The following is a 14,594-nucleotide window of genomic DNA, read 5'->3' as shown; positions in this document are numbered from 1 at the left end:
AAAACCACTTCCACACTATAGGTGTTTGTTAGAGCAGTTTCTCACTCCTTTGGTACCAAATTATGACTTAGTTTTCTAGTGCTGCTATAATAGAAATACCACAGACTGATGGCTTTAACAAACAAAAATTTATTTTCTCACAGTTTTGGAGGCTAGAAATCCAAATTCAGAGTGCTAGCTCTAGAGGAAGGCTGCCTCTCTCTGTTGGCTCTGGAGGAAGGTCCTTGTCTCTTCAGCTTCTGCTTCCTAGTTCTTAGGAGATCTCCATGGGACTTGAATCTATGTGACTATCACTCTGCTTGCTTGTATCATCTCTTTTTATGTCTCAGAGGAGACTGACTCAATATACATCCTCTACTAATCCTGCCTCATTTACATGAAAGAGATAACCCATAGAATTTAGGATGTACAACACATATTTTGAGGGATACAATTCAGTCCATAACAAGTGCCATGCATATATGGTACATAGCACCTATGAATGTTTGCCAGCATAATTATTTATTATCCCTCGATCTTTTTCATAGTTCCTCCCTTTCATAATCTGTTTTTGTCCCCTTTGTCTTAGTTGTGTTATTTATTTAGCTAGTTTAGAGCTGATGTATCTGAGAAAATGTATTTTAAAATAAAAATCTTTTTAAGAAATCATTAAGTGGCCAAGCAGTAGGTTAGCAGTTATGAGAGTACTTATAACACCTCAGACAAGGGGCTCCTGGGACCATACGAGCTCCTTTGGAGACAAGCGTGAAGCAGGTCGTGGATGAGAATCAAGGATCACAGCTATACTAGCCCAGAGGTGGGATTTAATTGCAGTTAATGGGTATATTTGCTAAAACAGATTAGGTACACACTGTCCCTTATTCAGTGGTGGCTGTGAAAGGCCCATTTTAGAGCAAGTGTATGGTAAGCGCCATAAGTACACACACCATCTACCTTGTTCTAGCTGCTTGCTCATAGGAATGATTTATTTTCCTGGATTCCATGGCATTCTGTGGTGGGCAGTGCCCAAAAAACAACACACTCAGACAGGCTCAGTGGACAGATGGACAGTGCCAGATGCTCAATTAATATATATAGACTGAACAGAAGAAGAACTGATGCCCATATTGATTTCTCTTCACCCACAGTGCTAGGAGGATTGTTCTGGTCCCACCATGTGAGTCAGGGAGGCTGAAGTGCTGATGTCAGTCCTGAATAGAAAGTCCGATCATGGCATAGGTAGGGGTACAGCAGTCTATAAGATGCACAAAAGTCCAGCCTTTGTATTGACATTCTAGTCAGGGACCAATAATATTTAAGATAAATAAGTAAATTATGTAGCAGATTAGATGGTGATAAGTGCTAAAGGAGAAAAATGGAGCAGGAAAGGAAGAAGAAGTTATATGTATGGCAAGTGGTAGGGAATTTGTCATTTTAGATAAAGTGGTCACACAGGGCTTTTTTTGAAGATGACATTTGGGTGAAGATCTGAAGGCTTGAAGAAGGAAGTCATGCAGATGTATCAGGGAGAAAAGTATTCTAGGCAGAGGGACCAGAAAGTGAAAGAATATATAGGTAGAGAGTTCTTTGAACTTTTAGCCTCCAGAACTAAGAGGAAATAATTTCTGTTCTTTCAAGGCACCCGTTGATGGTATTTATGTTATAGCAGCACTAGATAATTAAGACAGAGATTATTACAGTATTCCTTCTGTAAGATGAGTGGTTAGAGATAGTAAGAAGTAGTGATATTCAGATGGATGTTGAAGGTAGGATTGATAGTATTTACTGATGAATGGGCATGGAGTGGGAAGCACTCCAAGGTGTTTGACCTGATTAACTAGAAGAATGGAGTTGCCATGAACTAGGAGGGGAAAATTATGAGAGGGACAAGTTTGGGGACAGTATCATAAAATTAGTTTTGAACATGTGTTGACAATGTCTATTAGACATCTGTTTAAGCTGGTAAGTAGGCAGTTGGTTATGTGAATCTGAAGTTGGGAACAGAAGTCTAGGCTAGCTATATCAACTTGGAAGTGCCATAAAGATGATATTTAAAGCAGTGAGCCTTGGTGAGATCACCCAGGAAGTTAAGCATACATAGAGAAGAGGTCCATGAGCCTTGGGGCACACCAAAGTTGCATGTTCTTTTGAAGAGGAAGGAAGGGAATCTGTTTTTTCTTTATTTAAAATTGAATAGTGGACCATGGTGAAAATTTAGCATAACTAATGACATTTGACTAATTTATTAACATTTTTTAGGAGAGATTAGTCTAGAGTTCAATGAGAAGTGTAATTACATTCTATTAACAAATATTCATTGATCTGTTTCCTAAAATAAATTAACAGTTTTCTATTTAATGTATCTTAAAAGCATAACTGCATAACTGTTATCTTTTCAAGACTGTATTTTATGTATAACAACCAACATTTATTTCAGAAAGAGAATTGTTGAGACTATAAATAAAGATTGTGTAGGAACAAACCACTTAGCTAATTTGTTGTCATGTGGGTTTCCATTCTAGGAAGCGGGGTTGTCATCTAAAAGTAGAGACATTTGGAATTTTGAGGAAAGCTGAAGAATGAACCTTCATGTTTCACTTGGATTATGAATGAGCCAGATTTGTCTGAGTCAGTCATGCAGAGTTAGGACTCGAAGGGACCTTTCTGAATCAGACATACAAAAATGAAGACTGAAGACCTTTAAGTCAGTGGCTTGTCCTCATAGGAGATATAGAGTAGGATTCTATGTCTTCCAGGCTTATGAAGTGTGACTAGTAACTTACTCTCTTTAAGCCTTGCCTTCCAAATCTTCAAAGAAAGAAAGTTAATATGTCTCTCATGAGGTTGTTGGAAGGATTGCCTGAAGGAGAAATATCTGTGTTAATACACAAATTTTAACAAAGTATATGGCACTAATTAAGCACTCAATAAATATGAAATATTCTTTTCTAGACATCCTAGAGAAAGTGTCTCTAAAGTTATTGGCCGTGATTTTAAAATATTATGTAGCACATAGTCATTTTGTGGTATCATTAGGAATAACAAAAAAAATATTATTCCAACTTTCTAAGTCATATCTTGAAAATGTATATATTTGTAATGAAAACTATCTATACTCCACAAGTCTATCACCCACAATAGGTCTTGTCCTTAAAATGGAAAGAAAAGAAAGAAAAACATTCAATCCTAATAAAAAATGAATTGAAGAGTAAAAAGGAGTGCTTTAGTATTGCGGAGAATAAGGGATTGCATTTCTAGACTGGAAAAGTTGCATCCTTGATATCTGTTAAATGTACATAGGGGTTTCAATGACTGATTTTTTTGGAAGTAGATCACCAGGCCTTTCTTCTGAGCTGCCTCTGGGTGAAATCAAACTGCCAATTTTTCATTTAGCAGCAGAGCCCATTAACTGTTTGCACCACCTAAGGGCTCCCTAAAAAGTATTGTGATAGCAAATGCAGAAATCAACTATCACCCAGGAGTGAGGAAGAGTAAACAAGGAAAGAAGTAAGAATTTAACAGAGCCCTCTACCACACCCTGAGGGCTGAGAGTAAGACCTCACTGTTGTTGTTGTTATTTATTGTCGAGTCGGCCCCGACTCATAGCGACCCCTCCTTGGGTTTCCGAGGCAGTATCACTACGGAAGTAGGATTGCCCAACCTTCCTTCCGAAGACCTCACTGGAGAGGGTAAAATTGCCACAGAAATTTAAAATCTACTGGTGACAAAGAAATTTGCCAGAGGGTGCAGACCACGGGTAGTATGCAGGAATGGCTTGCCTAGCGCCCAGGAAACTTGCTAAAGGGTCAAGCAGCCAAGTACTTTACCTAGCTGGGTAATCAAATCCTTATTCCTGAAGATCCCAAGTCCTCAAAACTCCTTTTATTGTTGTTTTGCCTGCTTTGTTTTCCCCTTAACCATTTTACTATTGGCCATGGAAATAGTAAGAGTTATCCCAGATAATCTCCTGGATACCAGCCAGCGGCCTCCATGACTATTGTGTAGCAACAACCAAATTTTCCCTTGGCAATCAGAATTCAGTCACTTCAGCCACTAGAGTGACCCCTGTATCCTTTTTTTTTTTTTTTTCTTTTGCCTTTGGTTTACTAGCATAAGGATTCCAAAATGGTCAGGTATATGTGTCACTGCCATTGTGTTTCCTGGTGGAACCATTGTCCCTTTGGGAACTAAGACCAGCAAACTGGCAAATCTTGAAGTTGCTGGGACTGGAAGCAAAAAAATTGTGGGTGAATTATTTGGTATAATAGTGAGAGGAGCTTCTTCCACTTCCATCCTTTGATTTTTGGAACCAAGTAATCTGGCTAGGAGCCCTGGTGGTAACAGTGGTTAAGCACTCTGCTGCTAATTGAAAGGTCAGAGTTTCAAACTCATCAGTTGCTCCATGGGAGAAAGATGTGGCAGTCTGCTTCTGTAAAGATTTATGGCCTTGGAAACCCTATGGGGAAGTTCTACTCTATCCTACAAGGTTACTACTAAGGTTACTAAGAGTTGGAATTGACTCAATGCCAGTAGAGCTTTTTGGTTGGGTAGTCTGGCTGTAGGAGAGATAATGTAATGATTCAAAGCATATGTGTACTGAATACTTGAAGAATGTATATGATTTTTAAAAACATAAAATATTTTGAAATTGCAATTCTACAAAAAGTTTTGCCAGAAAGAACTAAGAATTTCATGATCCTTTCACCTGTTATTGTTGTTAGGGACCTTTGAGTTAGCTCCAACTCATAGTGACCCTATGTACAAGAGAACAAAACATTGCCTGGTCCTGTGTCATCCTCACAGTCATTGTCATACTTGAGCCCATAGTCTCAGCCACTATGTCAATCCATCTCGTTGAAGTTTTTTCTGTTTTTCACTGACCCTCTACTTTACCAAGCATGATATCCTTCTCCAGGGACTGGTCCCTTCTGACGAAATGACCAAAGTAGGTGGGACAAAATCAGGCCATTTTGTTTCCAAGGAGCATTCCAGCTGCACTTCTTTCAGGACAGATTTGTTCATTCCTCTGGCAATCCATGGTATTTTCAGTATTCCTTCACTTAGACTCCTCCATTCTTAACATTTTGCCCTATATACTTCTTATCTCTATTTCTCTCTTTCATGCTTTCTGTACACATAACCAAAACCAAACCAAACGCACTGCCATCAAATCGGATCCGACTCATAGTGACCCCTCCTTGGGTTTCTGAGGTGGTGGTTGTTGTTGTTATGTGCCATTGAGTTGGACCTGACTCATAGCAACCCCTCCTTGGGTTTCTGAGGCAGTATCACTATGGAAGTAGATTGCCCTATCTTCCTTTTGAGGAGTGGCTGGTGGGTTTGAACTGCCAGCCTTCTGGTTAGCAGTCAAATGCCTTACACACTACGCCACCACAGCTCCCTCTGTCCACATATTCTTTTTCAAAGCCTTTTGAGAGCAACCTATAGACATGGTGCCCATCACTCCTAACTACTCCAGTGTGTTTTTCTCAAAAAGGAGGACACTTCCCTACATAACCAGAACTAGCATGCTACTTTCTAAATTAGAAAATCAACATTGACACCGAAACACCATCCAATCCACAGACTATTCAAGTTGTGCCAAGTGCATGAATAATGATCGTTTTTCCTTTCTGGTCAAGAATCCTATCTAAGAATATGATTTGTCTTCAACTATCATGTCTCTTCAGATACGATACTTTCAGTCTGGAGTAGTCTCTTAGTCTTCCCTTCTCTTTTATACCCTTGATTCTTTTTAAAATTACAGACTTTACATTTAATTGTATGTCTAGCTTTAATTGTATCCATTTGATGTTTCCTCACAACCACTCAGATAATGCATTCTGGGAAGGCTTATAAGAAAGGAAGTTGTGCTCTTCTCAGTGCATCAGCTTTGGGAGTCACATGTCAACATATCCCCCCATTGGTGCTTTGACTTTGACCTTTTCGTGTTGCTGTCTACTGTTTTTTCCCACCTTAAATTTACTATCCCTTCCCCTTTGTAAAAAAAAATTATTATTTTGTGGGGAAGTATTACAAAGTTTCCTTTTCCTCTTCAAACTTCTATTGACCAGTCTTAGTCACCACTGACACTCTCATGTAAATCAACCACCTCTATGGTGGTTGCCAAATGGTGACTCTCCCTTTTCATCATTTGTCATTTTTAAAGACATTCAATATAACAAGCATTTATTAAGAGGATTTTATGGGTAAGATACTTGTCAAGGGCTGTTCACAGTTTGAGATTTTACTCTAGCTAACAGGTGAGTTAGCCTATTACTGTTTTGTGGCTGTGGGCAGAAAATACAAGACTCCTGGGTCCGAGGCAAAGGACTTTATTAGCAGGCAAAACAGTAGCCAGAAATTCATGTTCCTTTATTTTGGTTCCTCATACCCACCCCACCCCAAGTCCCACAGAGGGTGATAGAAAAGACCCATCATGGATATCTGTACACACAGTGAACTGAAGTTCAGAAGAGGAGCCCTAAGCTTGGGGGATTCAGTGTTCTGGTTACCTTGTGCCACTCTGACAAGAATATACCACAAATAGAATAGCTTGAACAAACAAGAGTTTATCCTCCTACAGTTTGGGAGGCTAGAAGTACAAGTTCAAAATGCCAGGCTCTAGAGGCTGAGTGAAAGCCCCTCAACCTTGGCCTTCAGCTCTTCCTTTTGTTCCTGGCCCACTGAAGCTAGAGGTATCTCTTCACTCAGGCAGCTACTGGCTGCTGAGGCTAACAAGCCCAAGGTCAACAAATAAAATGGCACAGTCCCAATGTTACCACATGGCAGGCCATTAATTCAAGTCCATTGAAAGTACCAAGGTTGGCAGAGCATGGCAGGCTGCTAAACAACAACACAGCTACATGCGGGGTTCAAGTGTGCCATAAGCTAAAGACCATTCCCAAAGTTGTTTCTTATACATGGGAAGCAGACCACATCCCTAAAGCAGCTACTCAGTTGATAGTGGTAGGTTTCACCATGAAGTTGATTGCCAGTCTCCTCAAGGGGAATAACTACCACTAGCTTCCCAGCCATTCAACCAGGCCCAGCCAAGTTGACACACAAACTTAACCACCACATTCACCATTTTTAGAGTAAGCAAAGCAAGCCTGTTTCTTGGCAAACCAAGTTAAACTCACTGCCATCGAGTCGATTCAATTTGACTCATAACAACCCCTCCTTGGGTGTCTGAGGCGGTGTCTCTATGGAAGTAGATTGTCCAGTCTTCCTTGAGTGGGTTTGAACCACCAGCCTTCTGGTTAGCAGTCAAATGCCTTAGGCACTATACCACCAGAGCTCCCAGTGGGGGAGATATTACTTAATCCTAAAGGTTTCTCCCTGCAAACACAGCCCTGAGAAATTGCCTGGAAAAAGAGTAGTCAGGACTTTGCATTCTTGGCATTCTGTAAAAGAATGCATGGGGAAGCTCAGGGCCCACGTACTCAGTGCTCTATAGCACTGTGTTAGTGAGAAAAACAAGTTTTTTAAATGAATTCCACAGGCTTAAAAATGTCTGTGGAAAAGAAAAATAACAGAATTTTCAATGGAGAGTTGAGATGTACAACATAGGTGATGTTCCCCCACTACACTCCAATAATGCTATTGCTTGCTTTGAGTTAGTCATCATTATAATATTGATGAGTTCATAGGAAGTTAGTTGGAAATTTCATGAGATAAGTTAAAAATTATTCATTTGCATGTTAAGAAGTTGTGTGTGTGTGTTTAAACTCAGCCTTCCTTAGTTGAGCCTTGGTGGCAAAGGGTTTAAAGCACTCTGCTGCTAACCAAAAGGTCAGCAGTTCAACCCACCAGTTGCTCCATGGGAGAAAGATGAGGCATTCTGCTCCCATAAAGATGTACTGCCTTGGAAGCCCTATGGGGCAGTTTTACTCTGTCCTATAGAGTCACTGTGAATGGGAATTGTCTCAATGACAATGGGTTTGTTTTGGTTTTATGCTTTAATATTTTTTCCCAAATATGCTAAAAAAAAAAAAAATTAAGATGTTTCTAAACATAGTGACATCCACCACCACCACAGTAACAATAAAAATAAAACAAGACAAACAAGTTGCTGTGGAGTTGATTCTGACTCATGGTGACCCTGTATGTTGCAGAGCAGAATTACTCTCCATAGGGTTTTCAAGGCTGGGACCTTTTGGAAACAGATCTTCAGGTCTTTCTTACAAACTACCTCTGGGTGGGTTCAAACCACCAACTTTGAGCTAGTAGTCCAGTACATATCCTTTGCACCACCCAAGTACTCCTACAGCAACAGTAATGGGTAGCATTATCTTGAGGACTTTCTATGTTGGAAGAACTTCTAAGTATTAGCACACTTAGGACTTATAATAATCCTATGAAATAGGCACTATTATCTTCCATAAGAAGAAACTAAGGCACAGAAAGGTTAAATATTTACCTCATGTCACATAGCTAGAGTATCAGTAAGGATCCTTTCTGCTACCATTGAAAGAAACCCCTAACAATAAGTGCATTTATTATCTGATAGTACAAGACAACCAGAAGTATAACAGGTTTCAGAGATAATTGAGTCAATAACTTAACAGATTCATCAATCAAAATGTTTTCCATCTTTTTGAAAGCTCATCATCCATGTATTGGCTTTGCCCTCTGGCTGGTCCCTCTGGTAGTCACAAGATGACTGCAACAATTCTTAGCATCACATCCAGGCATAGCAATGTCCAGAGTTGCAGAGGAGACCTCTTCTCTGTGTAAAAAGCTTCCACAAGCCCCTAACCCTAGCCCTTTCCTCATATTTCATTCTCCAGAACTGGGTTACATGCACACCCCTCAACATTCACTGCCCAGGAGAACAAGATCACCATGATGGGCTTAGACCAGACAAGAATGACCCTTGGCACTGGGGATATGGTCATCTCCTTCTGAGTTCTGTGGGGCAGGTCAAAGACTCTGTCAGCAAACAAAGAAGAGGAGGATTGTGTGGGGTGCCCACCAGCAGTGTCTTCTCCATCTGGTCACTGAGGAGCCAGGATGGAAGGACACAAACACTACACATAAAAGTCTTATAATTCTATTCGGGCTTTTGTGTTTCTCTTTTTTAGCTGACTTTTTAGAAACAGATAGTTCTGGTAAGTTTGATCACAATGACAGAGAGTGCATCCTAGACATTCCCCTTTTGTTTACTGTTTGAAATCCCTGTCATTACAAATACTTACTCTCGGCCTATCCAGATTTTTCAAGAATACAGTTTGAAAATCAAATACAATATTGAGTTATGATGATCTTAAGCAGTTCTCACGCTTTTTGGTTTCAGAAATCTTTTATATTCTTAAAAATTATTGAAGACCTCAAAGAGTTTTAGTTTATGTTTGTTATATCTACTGACAGTTACCATAGTAGAAATTTTAAAGGAGGAATGAAAAAAATATATATTTATATTAATTCATTTTAAAATAACAATAATAAACCAACTATATATTAATAAAATAATTTCTTTTTAGGGGAAATAACTGTTTTTCAAAACTTTAATGGAAGAGTGGCATTGTTTTGCAACTCTCTTTAATGCCTGGTTTAATGGAAGACTACTGAATTCTCACATCTGCTTCAGCATTCAGTCTGTCATGAATGCACATAAGCTGTAGCCTCTGAACAGCTCTACTGTACAAATGTGATAGAATGGTAGTAAAAAAGGCAAACAAAATCTTAATATTGTTATGAAAATAACTTTAACCTTGTGAGTTCTCTGAAAGAGTATCTGGGAACCTGATAGATTTCAGACCACACTTGGAGAACTGTTGAAGTACTTCTGCTTGATGTGCCTGTTCAGAGATAAGGATATTAAGGGAAGGCACTTAGATTGGTCATATCTCAGAGCAAGCAAATAAGGTTTCTAGTGAGTATTAGTGGAGCAATATCCAACATCCAGGCAATCTGATAATCCTGTACAGTGCAGGTGAAAACTACCAACCATGAGCTGGTAATTTAAAATGGTTTCCTCACTTCACCAATGCCTTAGGATATTTAAGATTTAACATGAATTACACAAAAATATCTGCACTAACAGACAATTTAAGGAAATATCTATTAAATAAAGCACAATTCTTCTCCATTTTTTTTTTCCAGACTTAACATTTCGGATAATTTAAAGATTGGCTTTTTCACCACAGATCATGCTACTCAAACAGATCCCAGTGAAATTTTGTCAATAAAAGAGTTGAGTTCAGCTACACAAAAACTAGTGCAGGTAAATCTGGATTTATTTTTAAACTTCTGAGATAATTTTTGGTATTCATTGCCTTTATTGAAATCCTTAACATTTGTAAAATATTACCACCTTTGACAAACAGAACTAGATGACATTGTATTTGAAAAATGATTAATATAAGCTACTACTTATATTTATGTCATATTTATATATGTTAGCTTGCTTAGTGAAGTATTTTGTTACTCTCTTTGGAATTCTTTTGATATTCCAAAATGATAGCATTTTTATGTATGATTCTTTTCTAAAATTATAAAAAATATTAACATGTATAAGAATAATATGATTAATAACGGTATTAGCCACCATAGAGCTTTGTCATATTTTGGGATTCTATCATATTCCTTTGGATTTCCCCTCCTCCTTTATTTGGTAAAGAAACATAACATTTCATATGTATCAGAGCTATTTTTAAAAACCTCAATCAATAAAACTGTTAGATGGAATAGCATACTAGTAAAAATACTCTTGTAACAATACTTCGATTTTGTTTTTGTTTTCCTTTTACAGTATAATTTTAAAATCATCCAATATTGGTACATAAAGATTATATTTATTTATTTCACAAGTAAGTTGTATTACATTCTGTGAATGTATGTCATATACCCCTACTGATTGGATAGTTAGGTTATTTCTGATCTTTTACTGCAGTGACTAATCTTGCACATATTCATATGCCAATAAATCTGTGGTATAAATTCTTAAGAGTGGAATTTCTGAGTCAGAGGATGTATGCATTAGTCATTTTGAAAGATATTGCCAAATTGCCCTGCAGAGAGATTGCATCAATTTACACACCCACAAGTAACTTTTCTTTTCCTACACACTTGCCAATTTATTCAGGTCTTTTTTTATGCCTTCAAAAAAGTGTTGTTTTTTTTTTTTTTTTTGCTTGTAACTAGGTGTGACTAAGTTTTGGTCAGTCATTTAGATGAAAATGCCTTGTGGCAGCTTCTGGAAAACTTCTTTAGACACAGCTCATGGATACCTTTGCTACTTTCCTTTCTCTTTCCCTCCCTCCTTTTCTTTCTTCATTGGCATCATATTCCTTACTTCTGTACTTCCTTAATTCTCTGCCTAGAGAATGGGTATCACCATTGGACATAAGGTTGAGGCAGTACATAGCAGAGTAACAAGATAGAATGGTCTTGGATTATTTTCACACTTAACCACCTATGCAGATTTTTAGTGAAAGAGAAATAAAAGTATTTCTCATTTATGCTTCTGTTATTTGAATTTTTTTCATACAGCTACAAATTCTAATAAACCAAACAAAACCAAAGTCACTGCCATCAAGTTGGATCCGACTCATAGCGACCCTCCTTGGGTTTCTGAGGTGGTATCACTGTGGAAATAGATTGCCCAATTTTCCTTCTGAGGAGTGGCTGGTGGGTTTGAACTGCCAGCCTTCTGATTAGCAGTCAAATGCCTTAGGCACTACACCACCAGAGCTCCTCAAATTCTAATACTGTATGCTTAAATGAGATTAAGGATGTTCCCTTCCGTTTCTAGTTAATACAAGATGTTTTTTAAACATCACGAATGAGTGGATTTAAATGCTTCTCATGAATCTATTGTGACGAACGTAGATCATATGGATTTTCTCCTTTATCTGATGATATGGTGAAATACATTTAATTGATTTTTAAATATTAAACTATCCTTGAATTCTAAGATTGAACTCAACTTGAGCATATATTTATTTTTCCTTTTCTTCATTTAGTTTGCTATTATTTATTGAGCATTGTTTTTGATTTATGTTCTATGTTTCCATCTGTGTTCATATGAATTATAAGGTCATATGTCCTATCATTTTCTTTTATTGTGATTTTGTTGTTCGATCTTAGTACCCCCAAAAAATGAGTTGGAAAGTGTTCCCTATTCTCTTCTCTAAAATAGTTGGCATGAGTTTGGGATTATCTATTTGTTCAATTATTGTTCAAACTTGCATGTAAAACTGCTTATTTTTATTGCTATTGTTTTGTTATGATTATATTCAGATTTTCTTAAATCTTCTTCAGTCAGTTTTGGTAGGTTACATTTTTCTGCCAAAGTATTTCTTTTGTGAAGGTCTCAAATTATTCATATAATATTGATGATTGTCTTATTGTTTTTAAATCTTTATGTATCCATGTTTTCTTTTTAATTCTTCATATTGTTTACATTTATCTTCTCTCTTTTTTCTTGATAATCTTGGCAGATTATCTATTTTATTAGTATTTTCAGGGACCCAACTTACAGATTCATTAAGTCTATTATATCATTATTTGCTACTTCATAAATTTCTTTTTTAATTATTATTTAATTTCTTCTACTCTCTTTTGGTTTACTCTACTACCTTTGGGTTTGTCCTATTTTTCTAATTCCTTGAGATGGATCTGGATTGCATATTGCTGCATGATTTGAAAACCCAAATAAAATGGCTTAACCAAAAAACAAGAAGTGGAGAGTTGGACAATCCAGAGTTAGGGAAGTAGCTCTCTGATGCCATCTGTCTATTAAAATAATTTAACCTTTCACATCTTCATCATCTATACATGCCAAAACAAATAGGAGCTGGTTCTCCTAAAGGTAAAGTTATTTAAGATCCCATTTGACCCAGGATATTTTTCCATGGTTTCTCAACATTGTACCCTTCATGAGACAGCAACTTTGTATACAGAAAGAATTACAGACTCCTGCATCAGTCATAACTTTGTTCAAACCTTGGACCTTCCACTTACTGGCTGTATAATATTAGATTAATCACTTAATCTCCTAGTATCTTGATATCATCTTCTGTGAAATAAAACATTCCACATAGAATAAGGATATTAAAATGGGATTCTTCTTAGGATTCTAATAGGTCTGTTGTTTTAACTGCCATTGAGTCAGTTCTGACTTATACTGACCCTATCTACAGCAGAACAAAATACTGCTCGATACTGCAGCATCCTTATAATTGTTGACATATTTGAACCTATTGATGCAGCCTCTGTGTCAATCCATCTTGTTGAGGGTTTTCCTCTTTTTTGTTGACTCTCTACTTTATCAAGCATGATGTCCTTCTCCAGGGATGGTTCATCCTGATAACATGTGATTAAGTCTTGCTATCCTCTCTTCCAAGGAGCATCTGGCCGTACTCCTTCCAAGACAGATTTGTTCGTCCTTCTGGCAGTACATGGTATATTCAATATACTTCTCCCACACTATAAGTAAAATGCATCAGTTTTTCTTCTGTATTCTTTAATCATTGTCCAGCTTTCTCATGCAATGAGGCAATTGAAAATACCATGACTTGGGACAGGCGTACTTTAGTCTTCAAGGTGACATCTTTGCTGTTTAACACTTTAAAAAGGTGTTTTGCAGCAGATTTTCCCAATGCAATATGTCATTTGATTTTTTGACTGTGGCTTCTATGGCCTGTGACCTGAGTAAGGTTGTTACATTCTACCCCTATCTCCTTACAGATTGGTTGATCATATCGGATCACATCATGTTGGATGATTACATCATTACATAACTGCCAAACTGCTGAGAATCATGGCCCAGTGAAGTTGACGCATGTTTTTGAGAGACACAATTCAATCCATGATATTCCATCCTTTGCTGCCCCCCTCTCCAAATTCAAGTCCTTCTCATATGTAAAACATTGTACTCCATCATATCATCCCAAAGTCCCAAATCAACTCCAAGTCCAAATTCCATCCTGAGGCAAAATTTCTCTTCATCTGTGAACCTGTGAAATCTAGAATACAAGTTTCTGTTTCCAAAGTACAGTGGTAAAATAGGTACGATATTACAAATGGGAGGCACTAAGTAAGTCCAAAACCCAGCAGAACAATTTCTGTGAGACTATCTGGGCAATGGCCGATCCCTCCAAACTCTCTGGATTCTGGGTGGAGGCCCCTCAGACCTCGGTGTCAACTCTATTTTCCAGGCTCCCTGGGATAGCAGCTTTTCTCCCTTGGCTTTAGGAGCCCCATTCTTCTAGTCCAACTGACGGTGCCCCAACCTAGGCCCTGATAGGCCCTGTTCTCCTGCCCCTTTGAGCAGTGGATTCTACTCCATCCCCCTGGCACTCATGCATGGCAACCCCACACTCCAGAACCAAGTTGGTGAAGATCTGACTCTTTAAAACCTAGGAGGCCCCACCCTTTGAGACCCCAGAGGCCATAGCCCCACCTATGAGACCTCAGAGGTCATGACTCTACCCTTTGAGACCAAGGCAGCTCTGCTTCCCATGTTTCTTGTCTCTTCCAGCTTCTGCGTCCTTGTTCCTTGGCCTCTTGGCCTCTTGACCCCTTGAGCCTCTTGGGTTACCCTGTCTTCTGCCCTGCTTGGGCAAATGTTACAAAGCTCTTTAACTCTACAAATAAGAGCCCAGAGG

The 14,594-nt window shown here is 38.2% G+C and overlaps 1 protein-coding gene across 1 annotated transcript in view; it reads left to right on the top strand.

Moving 5' to 3' along the window:
* Positions 1-760: 760 nt before the first annotated feature.
* Positions 761-14,594, top strand: part of CUNH10orf67 (chromosome unknown C10orf67 homolog) — a 232,764-nt gene continuing 218,930 nt past the window's right edge. The window contains exons 1-3 of the mRNA XM_042780342.1: positions 761-796; positions 1,579-1,600; positions 10,083-10,207. Coding sequence (XP_042636276.1) covers positions 761-796; positions 1,579-1,600; positions 10,083-10,207 — 183 coding nt within the window. The remainder of the gene's footprint in view (positions 797-1,578; positions 1,601-10,082; positions 10,208-14,594) is intronic.

This window comes from Orycteropus afer, unplaced genomic scaffold, assembly GCF_000298275.1.
Source record: "Orycteropus afer afer isolate SDZICR_OR568_19922 unplaced genomic scaffold, OryAfe1.0 scaffold00035, whole genome shotgun sequence".
Classification (NCBI taxonomy): domain Eukaryota; kingdom Metazoa; phylum Chordata; class Mammalia; order Tubulidentata; family Orycteropodidae; genus Orycteropus; species Orycteropus afer.
The sequence above is the reverse complement of the archived record's forward strand: the minus strand, read 5'-3'. Positions and strand labels throughout refer to the sequence as shown.